Source organism: Aspergillus glaucus (assembly GCF_001890805.1).
Source record: "Aspergillus glaucus CBS 516.65 unplaced genomic scaffold ASPGLscaffold_8, whole genome shotgun sequence".
NCBI classification, from domain to species: Eukaryota; Fungi; Ascomycota; class Eurotiomycetes; order Eurotiales; family Aspergillaceae; genus Aspergillus; species Aspergillus glaucus.
Window position 1 is genome coordinate 715,435 of NW_019170460.1, and position 23,665 is coordinate 739,099.

A 23,665-nucleotide genomic window follows, 5' to 3' on the forward strand; every position below is an offset into this window, starting at 1 on the left:
CGCAGTGCCGATGTATGTATGTACGCAATTGCAGGGTCGGCTCTTCTTTGTGATCGGTTGTTGCAGCAGTAGTACTTTGTAGTAATACTCCGATTTCGTGTTATGTAGCGGTAGTCGCCGTAACTGGCCATGGATCACAATCCTTTCTTTTTTCTTTTCTTTTCTTTTCTTTTTTTTTTTTTTTTTTTTTTGCGCTGCCTCAAGAAAATCAGTGCCAGTGTACATATACGCCGTATTGGCTGACTGCGAGGCATATTCAAAGAGTCACACCGTACCTGATGTACTTGTATGGAGCAGCATTCCTTTAGCCCATGGAGTACGGAGTACACCGAACGGACATGACATCCCTACCCATCCACCCAAGCCTTCCGTCATTTTAATAATAGTAGAGGCTTACTATACCTGCACACCGGAGATGATCTTCCTTCTGGGATAAGTTGCATTTCTTTCAAGTCATCCAGGCCAATCCATGGCTCGTTCCGTGTCGCGTGTCGGAGATGAATGAAACCTTGGTCCCATAGTTACATGCGGCTTTCAAAGTTCGAACGAGCAAACCATCTTTCTCCCCCCCCCTTCTCGATTAATAGTAATCTCCATCTCGGCGTTCGTCTCCTGCTCTCTACTCCATACTCCGTACTCTTGTTTTTGGGTTTCTCCAACATTCCCTCCTTCCATGTGCCCAAGAAATGTACCAGCGGGAGTAACCGCCGGCGATGACGAGGGATTCTCGGCCCCCCTCTACGACCCTGGAGAGAGCGCGTGCACAGACTCAAAGTGGCGTGGCATGCATCATTCTGTCCTTGTATTTCCCCAAAACTCGTGGACAGCACTGACAACTGGCTGGTCTTACCGCTGCGGCTCTCCTGTCAGGCTGGGCGGTATGATGATATCGGGGTTGGAAGCGTATGTGAGAGAACGAGGCATATACAGCAGTATGGCCTTGATTCCTTCCTTGTAACCAACACTAGCACCACCGTCATCGCCGTCACTGTCGCTATCGCCCGCCGATAGTAGTAGCAACCGTAATCCAAACTTCGAAGCCGTGTGAACCTAGTTATCGTACTCCGTACTGTTCGTATTGATGGTTTAACTGACCGAGTGGTTGTACGGGGTACTCTGTTATGCTGTACACCGTAACATAACGCAGCCCACTGCGTTTCAGCCGAAAATACTCGGATTGGGTATTTTGTGTTTGTCCTAGTGCACATCGGCTGAGGCTGAGCATTTCTGTATCACCAGGTGACCTTTGAGTCATGGATTAATACCTAATCGCAGGGGTTAGAGGGAAGTTTCTTCTGCTGAGGAGGTTGTACTCAGCTGACAAACAAACAAATTTACCACGTGAGATTACGCCTGATCTGCCCATGTTTGTATGCTGGATGGCTGTTATTTGGAATATATGGACTTGGTCAGCATTCTGGATATCAACAGCTTTTAGTGTGAAGATAGAGTCAAGGCTTTTTGTAGAGAGTAAGTTGAGAAAGAGCTGGCAGCGTATGTGTTCACACATCCCTAGTCATTCACAAAACAACTGGACCCTATGCGTTGATATACCAAAAGTAGAAGCAGCAGACAACAACCGGCAGCATCATCCTCTGGATGCAAGAAAGATACGTACTCGCTCTTCTGGGTAGCCAGGTCTTCGTGTTCCATCAAGCGAACCAAAAGGACAACATGAAAATACCCAAAATATGATGTAGTATGTCATGCTATAGTCATTGAGCTCGTGTATATATACTGGTTGTTTTTGATACCGCATTCTATCCTTCCCAATTCTAGTCACTGTATGTCCAAAAAGTAGTGCAATCGTACACTCCATCTCACCTGATATATATATATATATATATGGTTGAAGCGGCCTTAATCACGCCTCCAAGTTGAGGTTCCCGAGCAACTGGTCCAGCTTGTCCATGAGGATCTGGTAGTTGATTGCATCCTTCGAGAATTCATCGTTCGTAACTTCACCGTCCAATGTTTCGAACTCTGGAACTTCTTGTCCTTCTTGAGGTTGTTTGTGTGCTGCTACTTGAGCAACATCTGCCCCCTTCTCTGCAGTTTTCGGAATTTCAAGCGTTTTGACACCATCCGTGATCTTGCTCACGTCTTCAGCAGCATCGACTTCAACGTTCTTTGATTGTACCTCTCGTTCCATCATTTCCTGGACACCAGCGTCGTCGAATCTCAACCGGAAACGCTCTCCGAGGTAAAAGCGGATGTCATCCAGCATTTCAATGGTGTCGGTCTCCTGTCTTCCTTGGACCCTGAAGGCCGATTCTTCAATCAATTCCGCAAACTCAGGAGTGTCGATGTGGGCTTCTAGTCGATATGCTAGATATCGAGCCGCGAATTCTTCCAGGCGCTGAACCCGGGTCAGCCAAGCAGCGCGGACGATGGAATAGATATCAAGTTCATCCTCTTCCGCTCCGCCTCGTGTTCTCGCAGCCTCTGCCTGTGACATGTTACCGCTTCCAAGAGTACTGATCACAACCGCAGCCTTTGTCTTCAACTTCTCGATAAATAGCATATCAGCTGCAAACAGAACATCTACCGCAACGTCGAGCGAGAAATCCGTCTTCTCCGTATAAAGGAAGGCAAGGACAATCTCGAGGACTTCCGGAGAACAGTCCACATCAATTATCTTAAGATGATCTGAAACATGCGCCTCACGGAAACCAGAAGAGAACATGGCATGAAAGAACTCGGATCGCAGAAGCACCGCTCGATGACAAGGGAATAAGGTCGATTTCTGAACATTGTCATCATTCTGATCAGACTGCTGTTCGACATCGTTGGTATTTTCCTCCAACCCCTCCGGAAGCTCGTCAGCCCTAAGCAAGATGTCCGCGAAAACCGCATTGTTGCGGTCCCATTTGACCTGGTCTGCTTTGGATGGTTCCACCACAACCCGATTCCGAAGAACATTCTCCCGGAACCACTCCTCAAGGTGATCCCGGCCTCGAGAGATCTCAATGGTTCTCCGTTGTCTAGCCATTCTCCGGTCCCCGCTATCGAGCATACTGTCTAGGAGACTTTGCATTTCAAGGTGTTTCGCAATCTTATCGATTCCTGCAAAGACCTCTGACTCGGTAAACCCTGTTCCTGGTCCACTCCGCAATTCACGAGGGGCTTCTCCCAAATATAGATATTTTATTGCTGCCACAAAGGCTTGTGGTGGAATGTGACTGGGAAGTCGCCATGTTGTACTGTCAGGAGCAGCGGCCAGTTTTTGACGAAAATAAGGAGACCGTGCTGCCAGTATGAACTTATGCAGGTGAAGAGACTCGTCATCCGCAGTGACGACAATATCTGAGGTAACAGGCTGGTCACGAACAAGAAGCGAAGAGATATGGGCAGCGAGCGGTTGAAGCGGGTCGGTCGACTTGGAATAATCGTATTCGAGCAACAAGTTCCGTATACGATCGTTTAAAGCGTTATATAGACACCTATAGAGACTCTCGTGTTAGCCAATATCGCATTGGAAAGTCCAAAAGGAAGAGAGGGAAGAGAGACCGCAAACCTTTCGCCCTGGAATGTATCTCGTTCACACAACGCACCCGACTCGAGAAGAAGTCGCACCACTTCAAAGTGTCCACAAAGACTAGCCTATTTACCACCACTCTGTCAGCTTGAATCCTCATGAAATTGCCCATGGCATCCGCAACCAGACGCATTGCCACCAGTCAACCACGCAAGGGGACAAGCCAACCTACCAAAATCAATGGAGTATAGTCGTAAGGGTCGCGGGCATTGACATTGACACCCTCTGTTATTTTCTCCTGGCACACTTTCAAGTCACCCTGTCGACAAGCATTGCATAATTCCTCGAACGGTTGACTGAGATCTAGTGGGTTGTCGTCCTTGATCGTCCCCTCCTTGATCAATTTCTTCTCATTGTGCAGGCTTATTTCTAATTGATCCTTGCGAAGCACAGTGGGTTCGTTCTCCGCCATTGCGAAACTGTCGCAGCTGTCTTGTCGTGTATACTTCGAGGGAGCTAATACCAGTGATAGTCTCTCGGACTTTGCGGCGGAGAGGGCGGGATGAGGAAATGTGATCATCTTATCGATAAGGATCACGTGGGGGGTAGCCGTTGTATTGCCACCAGAACGAGGACAGGGATAGACCATAAGACCGAGGGATCAATTGCTACCAAGAAGGAGACTGTGCATGGTACACCGTGCCTATATATATATTTATCAGATTGCTATTTGCAATGGGACATTTAATCGACTGATCGCACACAGCAGAGATGATAGCATCGGTATACTACCAACATCATGCTTCACCGCCCAAATTCACACCGCCTGCTGCAATCAGCAAGGGCTGGCTGATGCACGTCGTTGCTGGGCAACGGGGTGCAGCTAAACATCCCGTGGCATGGAGACGTTACTTGAACTCTTCTTTCTCTCTGCATCTGCGCTGCATGTTTCTGACACCACTCTCGTGATATACTAACCCAACAGGTATTTTAGCAGCTTCGACAACCCTCTAATCCATCAATGAACTAGTCTCGTCTTCAAATAACTGAAACGCCGGTTGTCTTTTCCTCCATCAATCCCTTTTTGAGACCTTAATCACCGTGGTTCAACTCTTCGACTGCCACCATGGCAATTGCTTTGGCCGAGGCAGACAAATATGAGGTGCTGGAGAGAATTGGTAATTACCAGTGCGATCCTTTCTGCAATCGTCTGGCCGCTGACCCTGTCTCCAGGTTGTGGTTCCTTTGGAATCATCCGAAAGGTCAAGCGGAAGAACGATGGACTGGTAAGTTTTCACAGGCTATACCTATGTGAATGAAATGTATGACAGCTGACAATTAATAAATTTAATATAGATCCTCTGTCGCAAAGAGATCAACTACATCAAGATGTCCCAGAAGGAGCGAGAGCAGCTCACGGCCGAATTCAATATCTTGAGCTCCCTCCGTCATCCCAATATCGTCGCTTACTACCATCGCGAACACCTCAAAGCGAGCCAAGACCTATACCTGTACATGGAATACTGCGGCGGCGGAGACCTGAGTGTGGTCATCAAGAACCTGAAGAAAACAAACAAGTTCGCGGAAGAGGAGTTCGTCTGGCGCATCCTAGCACAGCTGGTGACGGCACTATACCGCTGCCACTATGGTACAGACGCGCCGGAAATTGGGTCGAACGTCCTTGGTCCTGCCCCCAAAGCCTCCGGTCTGAAGGGGAAACAGGCACAGATGACCATTCTGCATCGCGACTTGAAGCCCGAGAACATCTTCCTGGGTAATGACAACACAGTCAAGCTTGGTGACTTTGGGTTATCCAAACTGATGCACTCCCACGACTTCGCATCCACCTACGTGGGAACCCCCTTCTACATGTCTCCGGAGATCTGCGCTGCAGAGAAGTATACCCTGCGTTCCGACATCTGGGCAGTTGGCTGTATCATGTACGAGCTTTGCCAGAAGGAACCGCCATTCAACGCCCGGACCCATATCCAACTCGTGCAGAAGATTAGGGAGGGGAAGTTTCCCCCTCTACCAGAGTTCTATTCCCCCGAATTGAGAAACGTTATCGCCAGTTGCCTGCGCGTCAATCCCGACAACCGACCCGACACCGCTGCTTTGATCAATCTCCCTATTATCCGCTTGGTCCGAAAAGAGAAAGAGGTCGTCGATATCGGCAGAACACTGCGAAAGCGTGAGGAGGTTGCTTTGCACAAAGTCAGGGACATGGAACACAACGTCGTCAAGATCGAAAAGGAAAAACAACAGATGAAAGCAGAGATCGAAAGCACTGTTCGCAGAGAATGGGAAGTGAAAGCTAGGCTGGAAATTGACCGTCAAGTGCAGAATGAACTCGAAAAACTGCGCAAGAGGTTCGAGTTCGAGGTTCACGAGCGAGTTGGTATCGAGTTGGAGAAGCACAAGAGAAACAGCAATGCCCACAACGACAGCGGATTTCAGTCTAGCCACACATCGCAATCCTCTGTTAGCGGTGGGGATGATCAGGATCCTTCGAACACTGATATCAATCGTCTGTCCCCGGAGTCGCCGTCGGCAAACGGGAACAAGGCAATCAAGAAGGAGACCCGTACTCCGCTGTGCCGTTCCAAGACCGTGATTGACTCCCCTGTCGACATACAAATGGCTGAGCCCTCTCCAATGTCGATTGCTTCCCTTTCCTTGTCGCCCCGTCGTACGGCCGCACAGAATAATGGATCTGGCAAGAATATCTTCGCAGACCCAGAACGACAGAAGCCTAAATGGGAACCAGCTCTGGCATACTCCGACGACGAAGACGACACTCCCGACCTGCCTTCCCCGACTCGTCCCAAGGTCAGACCCGACCCGTTCAAGGCCCCTGCTCGACCACTTTTGCGGCAGAATACAGCGGCCTTCATGCAGAAGCTGAGCAGCCAGCCTTCGCTTTTTCCAACCAACCAATCGAGATTGCCTCAAGCATCGGGTAATGTTCAGAATGAGGCAAGGCCCAAGTCGCCTCACCGTCGCTTGTCCAAGATTCCGTCCTCTGCAAACCTTGCTGCCGACGCCGGATCTCCCACCCGCAAGTCTGGCTCCAAGCAGCTCACGTCCAAAACAAACGGTGGCGGGGAAGAGATGTTCAAGGCTGTTTTGCAGCGCAACATGGGTGGCAGGACCCTGGTGGAACTTGCGCAGGCCAGAGCCGGAGGTCGACCCCTCGAGGAGGTGAAGCGGTGCGCCAGTGACTCGCGTACTTCAGGCTCGAATCCCCTCAAGTCATCTGATCGCGAGCCACCAGCAGTGTGGGACCCCGAGAGGGATGAAATGCCCAGTCCCTTCCTGAACCGTGGAAGGAAGGTCATCCGCAACCTGAGGTGAAAGGGGGAACCCTCAACCATTTTGAGCCCTCTATCTGACAAATGGCTGGGACCATACCTTATGTTGTCAAACGATATGTGGACCAACCTTTTCGATTCGTTCCGTGGCCCCAAGGAAGCCTTTTACAGGCGCTCTTCCTAGGGGCATTTTGGCATACTATCTTCCGACCGATGTCCCTCTTTTCATTTTTCGACTGATTTCTTAATACCTCTTTTGCTTCTTGGTTTCTATTCTGGAGTTACGGTGGAGTTAGAGTGCATCTTGAGGAGTGGCATTGACCATGCAAGGCCTGGAAGCCTCATGCATTTTTTATTACAACCCTGTGCAAACTCGAGCTTGGACACAGACATCACCGACCATTTGATTTCCTTTGTTGTTATGAAGTGACGTCTATACTATTTGATTGTTGGATTTTGGAGTTCCTTTTTTGCTTTTCTTGCATACAACCTTTTGGTTACTTGACTCTCGTCTCATCCTTATCAAGTCGGAGATACACCTTTCCCTCACACTCTTTTGTCATTTCTTTCTTTTACTTGCGGTCATCTCTGGTGTGCAAAATAATTGGTGTTCAGGAGTGTAAGGGAGGCTCTGTGTATGTACATACATTTTTTTGGTTTACGATTTCTGTCTTGATATGATATGTGGCAATCAATCCAGCATCTTATCTTGGTTTATTATATCTTTGCATTAAGGCATAGATCCCAAATGGTCATTGCGAAAGGCTATCAGAGCAGCCATGTTGGGGCATATCCAGATTCTATCCATTGACGTACAGGGTTTAGTTACGATGCCCCATTCCGGTTTCGTCATTCAATTCAGGCTTCCTCGTCTTCAACCTCCTCTATTTGCACCGAGCGAAGTTCTTGGTTGAAGCGCATCTCTTCCTCTTCCAAGAGCCTCCGCCGTTCCTCATCATCATCCGGATTACCCGTCGGCTGCCCCTCTGCAGGACCTGCCTGGTAGCCTGATTTTTCAAGTCTATCCATCTCTTCTGGCTCTAAAAGCTTCCCTTGACCTCTAATAGATTCCTGCTTGACCCTGACAGCGGCCGGAACGAATTTATTGATAGCTTCCCGCCGCAAATCTTTGATCTCGGGTTTAGCTTCGTAGACCGTCTTGGATTCTGTCACAGGCGGCTTGTTCGGAAGAGTATGTGGCCCACGCGCACCCTCAGCCAGTCCTGCATCTCTCTTCTGATACTGTCTGGGAATCGGCGGCGGAGTATCCCGTGGCATGGGTATTCTTCGTACCTCCTCATCTGTCTCACTGCTGTCACTTTCTTGTCCAAATCGGTTATCACGATCGTCTCTCCGTCTTCTTTTCCCAAGTACCCCATCACTTGGCCCTCTTGGACCGTCACCACCCCTTTCATTAAACTTGGGTGCCTTATCACCCAAAGCTTCCCGAGCCTTCTGCACAGTGCGCAGGTCTTTCTCCAGTGCCTCTAAGATCTGCTGTTCCCGTGGTCGTAGCTTCTGGCCGGACTCTTGCATCTGTTTCAACTCATTGATCTGGCGTTGGATGCGATCGGGGTTGCGACGGGCGAGTTTCTCATTTCGGCGGGCCAGCGCATCTGCTTTCCCCTTCTTCATTGACTTTTGCTTGTCGAGTTTGTGCTGCGCGGCAGCCGGATTCATGGAACGTTCTTTAGGCATTGTGACGGTTTTTTTCTTGTTCAGGTATCACTGTGACAGACTATAGTCATGGGGTGTGACGAGTTAGCTTTCTGGTGTAACTATGCAAAGCTCCGGGGTGGAGGAGCCGCGCAAAATCTGGCCGAGTGTAGCAAGGAGCTCTTGCAGCACCTGCAGCTTACTAGAACCGGCCAGATCTAGTTTGGAGAACGCTCACAGGCTGATAAAAAATACAAAGTTGCAGGTAGCTGAAGCGTCTTCTCCTCTGGCGCTAAGGTAAGGTTGATCGGATGGCGGTTATGACGCCTGCGCTTTGCTGTCTGAGCGATGTGACGACAATATGCGCGCGGTTGCTGAGAGTGTTGATATATGTATGCGCAATGAATGTGATGATTCGACCGAGTATTGGGAATATGGCTTGAGAGTGAGTTGTTGAGTGGAGGTTTATGCGGTTAGGAAGTTGAATGCAAGGTCGAAGCCGGGGCCGGCGGAGGATCCAAGCTCGATGGACCGGACTTTGAGGAACTGAAGATTAATGCGACCACGGAGTCAAGCCCAATTGTTGCATAGAATGACTGCCAGGGTACTACTTCTACCAGAGCTGGTTCTCACTGGAGCTGGATGTGTTTTTATATGTTCCTACCATCCCCATCACTATACAGACATGTATCCAGCAGCTACATATAGCGTCAACGGCGGAATAAATGGAGCAATATAGAGAAGTAAACAGGAAACTAAAAGTCAACTGACGATTGTTTCTCTTTCCTAGTCTGGCTCTTCCGCAATCAATCTATCCTATTTGGTGTTGGTCTGATCACCAAACCTTCATTTCTTTTGCCCCTCTTTCCTCATTCTTCTTTCCTCTCACCCTCTCCCCCCGGTCCCCTCAGGACCTGACTCTTTTTCTAATTTCGATCTTCTTTATCACCGTTTAAGTCGACGGTTTACGAAGAGAAACGCCGTGATTGTTTTTTTGCCGCCGACAATATCGACGGTTTCTCTTGTCGACAGTCGCCGGCCGTCCATCCTTCTGCCTCGGCCTCTACCCTTTTGTTCCCAATGACACCACTGGTTTCGACAATAGAAGGTGATAAGGAACTATAATCGTCCTAGGTTCAGCGGCTGTTTTTGCACCTGGTTCCATCCGGTGTCTGAGTTACAAATTGCGGCGCTTTCAATTATCCTACCTCTCACCATTCTCTCCGGTGCCCGCATTCTTCTTCTCTCCCGGTTACCACCATGAACCTATGCCCGTCCTGTTTTCTTACATCGAGATCGATTAGCGCTTCCTAGACTCTCGTCGCGGTTGGAGCATGTCTCTGCCGGGACCAAATGTCCGTATCAGCCTCGATTCCCGACACCTCGCTTGGTCTTACCTCCTCCGAAATCCAAATCCTTCGACAACAACAGCAGCTCGCGCTTCAGGGTGGCCATACTGGCGGTGGGGTTACCAGAGGCAGAGGGACTGGAAGGACCAGCAACGCTAGTTCGCGCGCTGCCAGTGCGGCCAGCAGCCATGGTCGATTGCTGCTTGATCCGATGAGTCTCAGGGCGCTTTCGCATCAGTTGGATAATCTACAGGAACAGATCCGGAATCGTCTCGACTATGTATGTTCTTCTTTTTTCTTCTTGTCAAGATTTCCATCTTTACTTCACATCTGGTCTCGTTCCAAGGCCTGCCTCCGAACATGGAATAAAAGGGTGATGGATGGGCAGTTTTGTGGAGCTTTTCATCTTTTGCACGCCTCGCACATATACACCGCACATTCGCCATGACGTTCGTTTCATTAAGCTCTAACATGGAAATAGTTGGAAGAACAAATGCAACTCTCCTTACAGAATAGCACCGATCGCGCGGGAAATGTCATCCGCAATGCAGACGCTGAAATCGCACGTACCCGTTCAATTCTCACTTCGATTGACGACCTTGAAACAGAGTTCGCCAAAATTGCGAATATAAGAGAAATCGTCAAACAGTACCGCGCAAGAATTGAAGGACTCGATCAGCGTCTTGACCAAGCTGCCCGGCGAAAGCGTTGACCTGTTTCACTTATAATTTTCTTCCTACACCATTCCTTTGAGATGATCCGGACAATATCTTCAGATGCCCTGGAGGCTTTTTTGTATCGGTTTTTATGCACTTCTTCGACTGCCGGATGGTCGTATTGGCTTCTCCCACCACCTCTGACCTTCCTTCAATACCATCACCACACCACAACCACATCATTAAAAAGCGAAAAAATATCAAAAAAAAGACGAATGTGCTTATGCCTCGATCTGTCCTGCACGGACATTGTATCGTTATGACTTTTAGCAGCTTCTAGCTGTGACGTTCCATGTGCCAAACGACCTTTCATGGAGAATCTTCTTACATATTGACATCTTTCTACGCATTTGGAAAAATCACTGGATAAAGATTGGGACACGGCCTCGCGGCTCTTTTCTTTTCGAATATGAAAACGTCTTATAACAGTCAATTTCTACAGGAATGGCAGGATGCTATAGCGCGGAGTTTTATCAAGCAATGATTTCAGGAATAATGATAGACTCTGATGGTTTTGTTTGTCTTTAATGATACGAGGTTTCTGCAGCTGATTCCATTTCACGAGGATCATGGTCTATGTGTTCGGCTTCATGATGTTGGTTTTTCGTTGTCTGTTGTTGCAGCGCTGTGATTCCCCCATTTGCACCTCTCCCTAATATCTTCTGTTTTAGTTCATGTCCTTATTGGAGGAAGTATTATGCTTTATGTCGTGAGCGCCATGTCAAGTATCTATTTCATTTGTTTTGCAGCGCGAGTGGAAACTATTTATGGATGGATCGGCTACCTAAAGCCATTGCCTTCCATGTTTTGTTCATTTTTGATCTCTTGAGGTTCTCTGATCCTTAGGACCCTTGGTATACTGACCTATAAGACATGAGCTTTCCGGTCAAACTTCTAGACCGTTTCTAAGCTTCAGAGCCGGACGTATAAGCCTCTGAAGATGGCCCGTTTGAGGTCGACACCATCGGGGAATTAGCTCCCCCCTAGGACCCCTGGCCATGGACAGGAGTATCCGGGTTCTCGCATGTAGACATACCACGGGCGGGATCGTCACTCGCGTATAGGGCCCATAACCGAAGCTGATCCTTCTATGAACATGTGTGACGCCACATAAAGACCCCCAAAATGTAAACCAGAATCTGAAAGAAAACCAGGCAAAGGTGAAGGTTTCAGGTTTCTGCAGCTTGTCTTTCCTTCTGTTCCTTTTCTTTCTTCCGTTCGGCAAGCTTCTTGCTCCGCTTTTCCGCCTGAGGATATCGTTTCTCTGTACCACATGTTGTGCAACGCACGACCCGAACATCAGCCCATGGTTTCTTGCCTTCGCGACTCGTGTTCCTGATCTCTTGCATGCAGCTGACCCCAGGCACAAGTAAAGTATCACACCGCTTGCAGAATGACCGCTTCACTTCCTGAGGTAGCCGAAGCTGTGTCTTCAATGATATTCCGCGGAGCTGTGAGATATAAGCTCTGGATAGATTGGGTAGACGCTCAAGGGTCGGCTCCTGTTTTTGGTTGACGCTACCGGATGCCTTTTCAACAGCAACAGCAGTAGCACCAGGGCTCAAGATTTGCGGCACGGTCCGGGTTGAGCCGGTTTCAACCTCGCGCTTTTCATCACTAGCATTGTTTTCAGTGTTGCTCTGCTGGGTCTGCTGCTGTTTAGAGGCTATCGTTGTGGAGTGGAGATAGGCGGCGGCTTTGTGCAGGTAATCCAGTCTCGCGCGTAAGTGGCTATTAACATTTTTCCCCTTTCCCTTTGCCATTGGGAGGATCTTGTTTGCGATGAGTCGAAAAAGGGAGGTGAAGGAGGACCAAAAAAAAAGGAAAACGCGGTATCGACAAATTACACAGGATGACCGAATCAGGTGGCTCAGCTGCAGTTGGCGGTGAGTGAATTGGTCACATGACCCTGGCAGTTCCCGGAACATCTCATCCCTCGCGACGCCCTTCTCTCCATTTCCATCACCTCTCCCTCGCCTCCCATATTTTCTCCGTCTCAATTCATCTTGAGTGAGTTGGGAATAATACTTGCTTTATCTGAGCGTTTTATTTACCTCTCTTACTCTCACTTTTTCCTTTTATTTATTTTCGACATCCTATCTCTCTAGCTGTCTAGGGATTACGCGCCGCGACATCAGCTTTTAGCCACCCGTCTTTTTCCTCACCACCAGCACCACCACCCATCACCATGTCTCACGAGGAGGATCTCATCGACTACTCCGATGAGGAGCTCCAGACCACTGACGGTGCGGCGACCACTGCTGCTCCCGCTGCGAATGGAGCCGAAGAGAAAAAGGGCGACTTGACGGTCACGGGCGGCCGCCCGGACAAGAAGGGAAGCTACGTCGGTATTCACTCGACCGGTTTCCGCGACTTTTTGCTCAAAGGAGAACTTCTACGTGCCATCACCGATTGCGGTTTCGAACATCCATCGGAGGGTTAGTTGATAACATTTTTCTCCCACAAGCCTCTCCATTACTCCATGTTCCAACGTCCGTCCATCTCCGCGGGGGAAACAAGAAAGAAAGAGAAGAACATCTAGTCGCTTCTTTCCCTATATTTGCGTTTTATCTTTTCTGAGGCGCCAAATCAGTCTTCGAGCTTGCAGCCGACATGAGGATGTCTCGATGGATATCAGCAGGGAATAAGAAGAGGAGAAATCCGTGTAGCGCATAATAGCGCGTTGCCCCGTGTGGCTACTTGCTCATTGATCCAGCGATCCTGTTGGAGAGAGGCGAGACTTTCTTTGTAAAGAAGAAAGATACTTTCACGGTTAGAAGAAGACCTGAGGACGGTTAAGAATTCTTTTTCCTTTTGGGAAGAAAAACCTAGGGTCCCTTCTTTTATTACCACCAGTGCCTGGACGATAGGCTCCTCATGTCGACTGCAGAAGAGCTCCTGATGTGAATGCTGTTTCATCGTTCATTGTACACGGGAATCTTCCTTAGTTTTCTCGTTTACCTGCGCGGAGAGACCTTCGCAACAACTAGTTCCTGAATCGGCTATTTCGGGGGATGGACGGACATTGCGACGCGGATTGCTTTTCTCTTTCTCAGTATATGCATCGAATACAAGTCTAACATGCCATCCGCCTCATTACAGTCCAGCAAGTCTGCATTCCGACCGCTATTCTGAACGTCGACGTTCTCTGCCAGGCCAAGTCTGGTCTCGGAAAGACCGCGGTCTTCGTCCTGACTACTCTTCACCAGTTGGAAGCTGTTCCTGGGGAGTGCTCCATCCTTGTTATGTGCCACACCCGTGAACTGGCATACCAGATTAAGAACGAGTATGCTCGGTTCAGCAAGTACCTTCCCGATGTGAAGACTGCAGTCTTCTACGGAGGTACTCCGATTCAGAAGGACATCGAAGTCCTTTCCAACAAGGAATCGTTCCCCAACATCGTTGTTGCTACTCCTGGTCGTCTCAACGCTTTGGTCCGTGACAAGAAGCTTTCTCTGCGTAACGTCAAGGCATTCGTTCTTGACGAGTGTGACAAGATGTTGGATCAGATTGGTAGGTGTCTTTTCTCATTTCCAATGAACAGTCGCTGACCATTGACTTTTCACATAGACATGCGCCGTGACGTCCAGGAAATTTTCCGCGCGACCCCTGCTGACAAGCAGGTTATGATGTTCAGCGCTACGCTCTCGCAGGAGGTCCGGCCTATCTGCAAGAAGTTCATGCGGAACCCGCTCGAGGTCTACGTGGATGATGACACCAAGCTCACTCTCCACGGTCTCCAGCAGTACTACGTTAAGCTCAGTGAGGCGGAGAAGAACCGCAAGCTGAACGAACTCTTGGACAGCCTCGAGTTCAACCAGGTCATTATTTTCGTTAAGAGTACGCTCCGTGCTAACGAGCTTAACAAGCTCCTGGTTGAATGCAACTTTCCCAGTATTGCGGTGCACTCTGGTGTCAGCCAGGAAGAGCGGTAAGTTTGCCTGCCAGCATGTAAAAAAGATTGAAACTGATGATTTGTTTAGTATCAAACGGTACAAGGAGTTCAAGGAGTTCAACAAGCGTATCTGTGTCGCTACCGATGTCTTCGGTCGTGGTATTGATATTGAGCGTATCAACCTTGCCATCAACTACGACTTGCCCGCTGATGCCGACTCTTACCTGCACCGTGTTGGTCGTGCTGGTCGTTTCGGTACTAAGGGTCTGTCGATCTCGTTTGTCAGCACCGAGGACGATGAGAAGGTTCTCAAGGACATCGAGAAGCGGTTCGAGGTCGCCCTCCCCGAGTACCCCGAGGGTGGTGTGGACTCGAGCACCTACATGGCATAAATTGATGGGTCATAGGCGTCAATGGACAAGCCCTGCAGCTAAATTATTTTTCCTATGCTCTTGCTTATTGAATTTGTTCTACCGTTGTGTACTTTTTGCTCATTTATTCCCGTTTATTTCTATTCTTTTTGGCGTGAGGGCTCGGTTGCAATTTTGTCTCTGGCAGTGTCTTGACTTGCTTCTCTTATGGAGACACGGTGAAATATGCGGTAACGGGTTAAACAGAGACATCTGGAAAGGGAAAAAAAATAAGTGTTCGTCGATTATAAATCCAGTTTAATTCGGGCAGCCGTGGATATGTTATGTATCAACTTCTGTAATAGAGCGATGACTTGGCTTGCTTGTAACTCCCGTAATCCGATCCGATATATTGGCCTCGGGTGATAGATCCGGAGTGTGTACACCGTACTTTGGCGATCTTCATTGGTTGATCCGGGATTGTCTTGGTTACTGGGGGAGAAAGGGTCTATTACAAGTACGTAAAGTCTAACCAGCTGAGGGACTTAATTCTAAAGCTGGTTGGTTTCTGAGACTGCCAAGAGGTACGGGATACTCGCGACTTCGGAGTATGTATTACGAAGTACGACGGGATGCCAACTCAGAGCCAATCTAATACAAGTAGCACTTGACTGATCACCGACAATCACAGAAAGCTAAACCAATCTAACTTTACGAAACCGACACGAGGTTGATAGACGTGAACTCAATTTGCCACCTGCGCCACGTAAGCCACAGTACTTTCTATGACATACAGTCACGTGTGTATCTGAAAACGTACGGATAACGTCAGTGTGGAGTACTAGTCGTTTATGCTCGTAGTAATTCCAGGGGCAGCTTCTTCCACAGAAAAGAAAGCTCAGAGCTCAGTCAAGGATATCAAATCCGTACAGAGTACTTTGTACGGCGAAGAGATAAAGCCTGATATTGTGATTGGACGGGACTAATGTTCTGGAAATTAGCGAGGGAAGTCAAACCGGATTTACTTGATTGATCGGTGGGGCGGGTTTTGATTTGACAGACGGCTCCGTACTCGGAACTCGTAGTGTATTGCGAGTGCTCTGTTGGTGTACTCCGGAGTTAGTAGTGTAAGCGTATGTACTTGTATGCCAGATCTATGTCAGGGGATGTTCATCGTTCCGTTTTCGGGTGTGTTCTACGGATGTGATGACTGTGCTCTTACCTGTAGGTTGGTTGACAGAGTGGTTCGCACTGGCCGCGGGGACGATCATGATGATCTTTTGTGCTTGTTCTCTGGTGTACTCTTATTGTGATCCACGTGACAGTGTCTACATTATTTGCGTACAATTGAGCTGCTCTGGGTGCTCTGTATGGCTCGGAAAGAGTGTGGCTGGGTTGGTGTTAATTATCCTAACCGTAACTTTATTCCTGTTGGTGATCAGGTACGGAGAATGCCAGCAGGATTATATATTCTCTGACCTGTCTGCACCCGTACAGGTACATATAATCTACACCGATCCGGAACAAACTATTCCTCAGAGCAGTATTCCTGACATGTAACAATCCATTATTGTTCGCGCAGAGCTACAAGTACGGGTACTTGTGCTACCATGTAATAACTTCAGATCCTCTGATTTGCTGAAACAGAAGAGACCAGAACTCGACGGATGCGGCGAGTGGCTGATGGGGGATCCTCAGTGGTCAGATCCTTCGGCCGGGATCCACAGCCGCAGGGTGGGGCATGTTTTGGGTGTGTTGCTGGAAATAGAAGCAGTGGGGCTGCTTTTGGAACCTGGATTCCGCATTGGGATGGCTGGACTGGTTAGGATATAGTGAAGTACAGTATGGAAGCATGGTTTGTTATAAGAGAATTGAGGTGTATTTTGTACATGGGAGAAATAGACGGGACAGAGACAGTGTACCAGAGGTAAGTAGTGAATGGATGAGAGTGGAAGAGTCCACTCCTGATTCTCGTTCTCGTTCTAGATCGATAGACTTTGACAAACAACTCCACTTGTCTCCTTTTTTAGCACTTGGCCAATATAACAACACCGAGCACAGAGACACAAACCAGAACTCGTAGAATCACTATAACAAATATAAAGCATTAAAAAAAAAAAAAAAAAAAAAAAAAAAAAAAAAAAAAAAAAACCCAGTATGCGATCTCTGCAACTGTATGATCTGATTATAGCTCCGGTATGCTGCCCAGACACCGCCTCCCCCTTCACCTCCCCCTTGAAAAGGCCGAGACGGCCGTGATTCCGATATGGGCGGGATTTGGTCCGTACAAATATGCATATAAGACAGAAGCAAATATTATGGGCAATAATTATTGGATAGAGCATTTCCGGGTTCATCTTAAGCACGGTGTGCCACTACAGAGTAGATACATAGTCACCCCGGACCAGAGTGCTGATTCATCCCCGGGGTTATGTGTGAGGTGCACCATGGTTCAGTGAGAGGTACGAGTAAATAAGGGACTCGTAGCTGATGCAATTGTGCTCTACTACGAAGTCCACAGTATCCTGTACCCTGTACTCCGTATAAGTAATGTCTGGTGGATTGGCAAAGGATCGATCGAGACTAAACCTCGCTAATTAACGACACTAGTCTAGTACATAGGACGGTCCTTCGGAGTGGATTCGGTGGATAATCATAGACAGAGCCCGCCGACAAGTCCTTTCTCTCTGAATGATTTATTTATTTTTTATTTTTTTTTGCTGCTGTCATGTGTAGAAATGATGTGTGGTCTGACGAACACGCTGTACAAAGAACCGCTGCGTTGAGGTGAAGAACTCCGGATACGAATCAATTGATGTGTACGGAGTAGAGTAGAAAAACAATTCCATTCTCCGTATTATTGCCATTCGCTTGCGGTGACAATTCGTTTTTTTGCCTCCTGTTTTCCGGATTCGTCGCAGGACACGGAGAGACAAGAAAGATATCACCACCGTTGGTGGACACAAGAAAAAGTCTGTGTTTCCTTCACTTTTTCCTTTTGTTTTACTCTTTCGCTTGCTTTTGGGCACAAATTTTTACTCCATAAGCCAAAGACAGCGTGTTGTCCGTATCCCAAACCGAGGATTTTCCACCTAAAGAAATACTGGAAAAAAATAGCAGGGGAGGGAAAAAAAAAAAAAAAAAACCTTTCCTCTTTCCTTCCCTCTTTTTACTCTTTCCTCTTTCTTTTCCCTTTCTCCCTTTGCGGTTTCTCAATCCCTCTCTATCTTTGCTCTGTCTCTCTCCTTTGGCAGTCTCGACTCTCTAGCCTTCCCTTCCTTCCTTCTCCTGCCCTTCGTTTGTCCCTTTTCCCTCCCCTCATTCTCTCTATCTTGATCTCCTTTTTTTTTTTTTTTTTTTTTTTTTTTTTTTTTTTTCTTCTTCTTCTTAATCTCCTTCTAATTACACGCATCCCATCGCCGTTTCCTTCCAAAACGACCAACCGTCTTTCGACTCGTGAAAAGTCCGGTTTCGTGTGTTGTACCTGGGAAGGCAGCGTCAGTCGCGCCTCGGTGGACAACGCCATCTTTCGTCCTCTCCCCGATCGATTCTCTCTCTCCGTTACGATCGGTCAACCAACCCATCGTCTGCGGTTTTAATCCTTTTTGACGTCGAATATCGGGACTGGCGGTTTTAATACAATTCGTTTTGGTGTCTGTGAACAATGGCTCCTTCGCCGCGGCTGCGCATCTTATCAGGTTCGTTTGTGCTTGATCTACACCATTACCTCGTCTTTGTGTGCCATGCAGAACGCACGGTTCCAATTCCTCCTGATCCTCTGAATCATTCATTGTGTCCACTTCTGCAAAGGACAGAAAAAAAGAAAAAAAAGAATGTCTAGACAACTGACTCGATGCTGTTTTAGTCGGTAGCAATGCTATCTCGGCTTTCATCTCCTGGAGATTGCAAGCGACCACCTCTTGCGATGTGACCCTCGTCTGGAAATCCAATTTTGACCCCGTGTCGCAATATGGAGTTTCATTCAAGTACGTTTCCCTCGATGATTCCTCTAGTTGCTTCTTGAGTGGATTCCTGACACAAGTTTCTACGATAGATCGAAAGCATTCGGGAATGAACGCTTTAAACCTCGTCATGGTACGTCTTCTCCTCGCCCCCCCCAGAAAAAGAACACAGACATCAGTGCAGATGACTAACCTGTCTGCCCACTCTGCAGTCGTCCGTGCCCCAGAAGAAGCATCCTCCCGAGAAAATGCGTACGACTATGTCATTCTGTGCGTCAAGGCCTTGCCCGACGTGTACGACCTAGCCGCCGTCATCGAGTCGGTCGTCACTCCTCAACACACCTGCATCCTCGTGAATACCACAAACTCCATTGGTATTGAGTCTCATCTCGAGCAGCGCTTCCCAACAAACGTGATTTTGTCGCTCGTCTCCGGCGTTGAGATCTCGCAAACCGGTGCCAGCGAGTTTGAACACCTCAGCAGCTCCAAGATTTGGGTCGGTGCAACCAGCAAACAATCCAACATTCCCTCATCAATACAGAATGATATGGCATCCGCATTGGCCATGACGTTGTCTTCGGGTGGGGTGGACTGCAAGGTCTCAGATAATATCAGGCAAGAGCAGTTTGAACGCATGATTGGGTATGTGCCATTAGCTATTCCTATCTCTGCTTTGCTTTCAACTAACACCTGCTGGCAGTCCTATTGCTTTCCAACCTGCAAGCGTTCTTTTTGAAACCTCCAATTACGCACAATTGCTCGAGAAAGTCGGCGTTCGTCAATTAATTTCAGGCATAATTGATGAGCTGCTTGACCTTGCCCGAGCCCATGGCTGCGAGTTCCCGGCTGATTTCTGTCAGTCCACTATTGATAAGATGGCTGCAGCTGAAGCGCCCAGCACCATGTATCAGGACTTCCAAGCGCGGCGCCCCATGGAAGTTGAGACATTCTTGGGTTCCCCCATTAAGCTGGCTATGGAGTCGGATATCAAGGTGCCTCGCATTGAAGCTCTCTACGCCATGCTTCACCACATCAACGCGGCCAATACGAGTAAACCGCCGACGAAGAACTCGCCGCCCCCCGTGGCTACGCCGGGACCACCGCCGCGTATGTCGTCCGCTCCGCCGCCGCAGAGAGGACCGATGAATGGTCCTATGCGCCCAGGTCCTGCCCGAACCACTTCTGGTATAATGATGCCACCCCCAAGACGAGGTATGATGAGACCACCAGGTGCCCATCCTCCTCCGCCTCAGGCACCTCCTGCTGGCCGACTTCCCCGCGACACGTCGGTGGAAGGCCTAGAGGAGTTCAGTCATCTGGTTTTATACGATGATGCTGAAGGCGGCGCGTCTCCACAAACCGCGCAGAACGGCGACGTGCCTGCTGGTCCCCCTCCCTCTGCTCCCACAGCGGAACTGTCCCTGCGGGAACGCGAACTGGCGCTTCGCCAGCGGGAGCTGCAGGTCCGAGAACAGGAGATGAGCATGCGCCGCGGTGGCGGCCGGAGACGGGGACCGTCTCGGCCCGCTCTTGACGAGGAGGACGAGGATGACTATTTCGACCCCATGGACACTCTTGGCATTCCGCAGGTTGATCCCGACAATGTCGATATGATGAGTCTGACTTCACGGAAGAACCGCAAAATTCCCTCTGCGAGCCAGTTCCGCAAGAACCCGGAAGTGAGTCTTAACAACAGCGGCAGCAACAGCAGACCTGCTTCGTCATTTAGCCGGTACTTTGGTGGTGGTCGGAAGCGCGCGAGCGAACGCATCATGCAGGAAATCCCTGGCCTGCATGACTCCCTTTTCGATAATCCCATGATGAGCTACTCGTCCAACAGGTATGGTGCCGTCGACCGGAATCAGATGCAGGCGGATTCGCGCGCCAATTCGATGACGACCAGTCGAATGGGCGATTTCCCTCCGCACCCCTATCCTACGAGTCGCCGCAACAGCCACTCCCCCGCCACGCCCTATGGTGGTCTCCCCGGGCCCGGGCCACGGATGGGCCGACCAATGACGGCTCAAGACCCGCAGAACCTCGGCCCTCCTGGTCATTCCCACGGCGGTAATCCCTCTCCTCCCGTCGTGCGAGCACCGGTTCCCAAGCACCCTCCGGGGCATGGTAACGCGGTAGGACCGCAGCAAGTTGAGCAACATTATGGGGTGAGCAACAACCAAATTCCCGCCAAGCGCGCCCCAAAACATAGAAGTCTGACCGGAAGTGCGAGCGCCAGCGCGAAGAGTGGTGATAGTGCGGCCAGTGCAAACCTGGAGTCCGAGAACTCGGCCCACAGCAGCCAGATCAGCCTTGGTGCTCAGCAAGCCACGACGCCGGTGCGATAGACAACATCACCGTTTCCTCTCCTTTACCCTCGTATCACCCGCGTTCATGATTGATCCTTGATATTTCGGTCGAGACGAGCTCGAATCCATAGCCTTTACCCACCGTTTCCTTACCTCGCCGTTTATACATTGCATTCCCCGTCTGTTTGCCATCGATTCTTTCCTCCCTTATTTCCATATAGACGAGATTCTGGGCATTGAGCAAGTACGAGGGAAAGAAACGGACACGACAAAGAAAAGAGAAGCATAACTAATACTGTTTTGTTCAACATATACATAAGGGACATGGGGGTCATTTCTTTTTCATGCTTTGTTTTCATTTTGCCTCGGAGTGGTCGGATCGGGCGTGTGTATGTGTCTTTGTCCATTCATTTCTTCCCCTTTTCTTTCATCTCCTATATCTGCATTGTTTATCCTAATGAGGCCGAGAACACGAACACTCGGCCCGGGAAATACTCCTTTTCTTTCGATCTTCTACAATTATACCACCGAACACTGGCATCGATGCTTTTTCTCGTTGTCAATCATGCATTTCGTTTTTCCAGATTGTACACTACTTGCGTGGGAACATGTTTTTTCGTGGACCCGTATATGTTTTTTTTTTTTTTTTTTTTTTTTTTTTTTGCCAAATCTCTCCGTTTTTACTGTGGCATGGATGCTTCTCCTTTGTGTCTTTTCTCTTTCTCCATTGCTATCCCATGCGTGTTTCAATGTCCTGTGAGGTGAAAATATCCGATGGCTGAGTGATCTCTACTTTTCTTTACTTCATGGTCTGTGGTTTCTGGCGCATAAAAGGGGCAGGGATTCGATTTATTCTAATTGACTTCGATTTGACTGGGTTCGCATCCTCATAAGAAGGAATTAATGACAGAAGTCCGCAACAGCCGTTGTAATTTGTTTAATTTGATGCAAGTACAAATCCTACTTGAGATGTGTATCTGTAGGGTTTCTGTGGTAGCTTATATAATCCTGTATCATGTTAACTTAGTTACTTGCGGCGTCGCCCGCCAACCACTTCTTAGTTAACTTACTTTTCCCTGACAACCAACGACCACAACAAAAACAACACATCAACTCCCCGGAAGACAACAGTCAACGCAAAGCAGAGCAGTGTCTCTTTAACTCGACAAAATGCCTTCGCACTACCACAACCCTTCCCAATCCTCTTTCCGCCCCTCCATCCTCCCCACCTCCGCCTCAGCATCCACCAGCGCTTCATCCACATCTACGACCAAATCGCGCCAATACACCCACCTCCACTCGCAACTGGCACAGCTGAACGCGCACCTCGCGGATACGGAGAATCTGCTGCGAATGACGGCTGTGCAGGCGGAGGATATGCGGTTCTTGGGCGGGTATGTTGGGGGGTTGTTTATGGGGTCTGCGAAGGTGTTGGGGGAGGAGGGGGTTGTTAAGGAGGAGAGTCAAGTAGAAGGGGAGAGGAGGATTAAGGAGGAGTCGGAGTCGTGATTTGGTATGGCATGGTGAGGATCTTACATGGTAAGTTAATTTGGGATTTGTGCGGTGATCATCTATTATGTGTGTTTGGAACATCGTCTAACTAATTAAAAATCCTGCATAGGCTCCTTTGATTTGCTCCCACATGATACGATTAATCCACCACGAATCCTCCTCCGAGAATAATCGCCGGCTCGTCGATGTTATGATGCTCGTAACTGGATTCTATCAGCGCCATTCACGATATGAAGTCTCTTAGATCCACCGTCTTACCTGAGAGTACCAACACCACCGGCTTCCAGAATCAATGATGTCTCAGTCAATGGCTTCCCGGTCCAGCGCATGGCGAAGGCGCGGAGGATATGGCCGTGCGCGACGATGAGGACATCTCCGGAGGCATCGGGGTCTTCGAAGCACTTGCGGTGGTGGTTTTCTCTGATGTCTGCGATGACTGCGTCGAGACGACGGATGACGTCTTCGGGGGTTCTGTTTTAGTTAGCTTCCGGTGTTCTATACCTAGAATGATAATCTAATACGGATTGAGAGTTGACTCACTCTCCACCCGGACATCCCTGCCTCCAAATATCCCACGGCTCCTCTCCATCCTTCGCCCGCTGCTCCTTGATCTGCTTGCTCGTCAAGCCTTCGTAGTCACCATAGTCCCATTCGCGAACGGCCTCGGTGAGCACCACCTTGGCCTCTGTCCGAATCGGCTCGTCTTCCTCGGGCTTCCGGCTTTCCTTCCATGGTAGTCTCTCCTTGGATCCGATCTCTAGTAATTCGAGCGTTCGTTGCGCGCGAGCGCGGGGGGAGACGTAACTATAGCCGTTAACATTCATATCCCATCGAATTATTCCTGGAAGGGTGAGGAGGGGGAAGGGACATACACATGAGACAACTTCTTCGGCACAATCAACCGGTCATCACCCACAAGACCCTTGCCTGTTGCCGCGATACGTTTCTCGCCGTTGGCTGTGAGCGGGAGGTCGCTGATACCCGTGTGTCGGCCATTGAGGGACCATTCGGTTTCGCCGTGGCGGATGATGAAGCAGCGGGGGGCTGGCATTTTCTTTTCTTTTCTTAGTAATCTAATGTTTAGAGACAGGGGTGCTCTAGGGTATAAGGTATGATGGTTTCTCTACGAG

General features: G+C 49.1%; 9 protein-coding genes across 9 annotated transcripts; 5 read left to right on the forward strand and 4 right to left on the reverse strand.

Annotated features, from left to right (window-relative positions):
* Positions 1-1,456: 1,456 nt before the first annotated feature.
* Positions 1,457-3,987, reverse strand: ASPGLDRAFT_46180 (ankyrin repeat and BTB/POZ domain protein). The gene is made up of 4 exons (XM_022546392.1): positions 3,711-3,987; positions 3,518-3,603; positions 1,825-3,443; positions 1,457-1,760 (listed from the first exon to the last, which is right to left on the reverse strand). The coding sequence occupies exons 1-3, from the start codon at positions 3,948-3,950 to the stop codon at positions 1,865-1,867; spliced, it is 1,905 nt and encodes a 634-aa protein (XP_022401891.1). The 5' UTR covers positions 3,951-3,987; the 3' UTR covers positions 1,457-1,760; positions 1,825-1,864.
* A 617-nt stretch (positions 3,988-4,604) lies between these two features.
* nimA (serine/threonine protein kinase nimA) lies at positions 4,605-6,832 on the forward strand (the record flags this gene model as incomplete). Its single annotated transcript, XM_022540500.1, has 3 exons — positions 4,605-4,656; positions 4,712-4,764; positions 4,835-6,832. 3 exons carry the CDS (start codon positions 4,605-4,607, stop codon positions 6,830-6,832), a joined length of 2,103 nt encoding a protein of 700 aa, XP_022401892.1.
* Positions 6,833-7,647: 815 nt separating this feature from the next.
* ASPGLDRAFT_124736 (WW domain binding protein 11) lies at positions 7,648-8,487 on the reverse strand (the record flags this gene model as incomplete). Its single annotated transcript, XM_022540505.1, has 1 exon — positions 7,648-8,487. One exon carries the CDS (start codon positions 8,485-8,487, stop codon positions 7,648-7,650), a length of 840 nt encoding a protein of 279 aa, XP_022401893.1.
* A 1,311-nt stretch (positions 8,488-9,798) lies between these two features.
* Positions 9,799-10,506, forward strand: ASPGLDRAFT_124797 (uncharacterized protein; the record flags this gene model as incomplete). Its single annotated transcript, XM_022540510.1, has 2 exons — positions 9,799-10,074; positions 10,276-10,506. 2 exons carry the CDS (start codon positions 9,799-9,801, stop codon positions 10,504-10,506), a joined length of 507 nt encoding a protein of 168 aa, XP_022401894.1.
* A 1,194-nt stretch (positions 10,507-11,700) lies between these two features.
* ASPGLDRAFT_93959 (ribonuclease P Rpr2/Rpp21/SNM1 subunit) lies at positions 11,701-12,270 on the reverse strand (the record flags this gene model as incomplete). Its single annotated transcript, XM_022550553.1, has 1 exon — positions 11,701-12,270. A coding segment is annotated over one exon (570 nt), but the record flags the coding sequence as incomplete, so codon positions are not given.
* Positions 12,271-12,698: 428 nt separating this feature from the next.
* Positions 12,699-14,797, forward strand: ASPGLDRAFT_124860 (ATP-dependent RNA helicase SUB2; the record flags this gene model as incomplete). The annotated part of the gene is made up of 4 exons (XM_022540516.1): positions 12,699-12,948; positions 13,613-14,023; positions 14,081-14,441; positions 14,494-14,797. The coding sequence occupies 4 exons, from the start codon at positions 12,699-12,701 to the stop codon at positions 14,795-14,797; spliced, it is 1,326 nt and encodes a 441-aa protein (XP_022401896.1).
* Positions 14,798-18,419: 3,622 nt separating this feature from the next.
* On the forward strand, positions 18,420-21,062 carry ASPGLDRAFT_124775 (ketopantoate reductase family protein; the record flags this gene model as incomplete). The annotated part of the gene is made up of 5 exons (XM_022540508.1): positions 18,420-18,453; positions 18,621-18,741; positions 18,810-18,850; positions 18,930-19,359; positions 19,418-21,062. 5 exons carry the CDS (start codon positions 18,420-18,422, stop codon positions 21,060-21,062), a joined length of 2,271 nt encoding a protein of 756 aa, XP_022401897.1.
* Positions 21,063-21,931: 869 nt separating this feature from the next.
* On the forward strand, positions 21,932-22,567 carry ASPGLDRAFT_1429535 (DASH complex subunit HSK3 family protein). Its single transcript, XM_022541780.1, has 2 exons — positions 21,932-21,970; positions 22,085-22,567. Exon 2 carries the CDS (start codon positions 22,194-22,196, stop codon positions 22,530-22,532), a length of 339 nt encoding a protein of 112 aa, XP_022401898.1. The 5' UTR covers positions 21,932-21,970; positions 22,085-22,193; the 3' UTR covers positions 22,533-22,567.
* Positions 22,314-23,657, reverse strand: ASPGLDRAFT_46188 (histidine phosphatase family protein). Its single transcript, XM_022546393.1, has 4 exons — positions 23,408-23,657; positions 23,076-23,339; positions 22,645-23,006; positions 22,314-22,562 (listed from the first exon to the last, which is right to left on the reverse strand). The coding sequence occupies exons 1-3, from the start codon at positions 23,584-23,586 to the stop codon at positions 22,790-22,792; spliced, it is 660 nt and encodes a 219-aa protein (XP_022401899.1). The 5' UTR covers positions 23,587-23,657; the 3' UTR covers positions 22,314-22,562; positions 22,645-22,789.
* Positions 23,658-23,665: the final 8 nt, after the last annotated feature.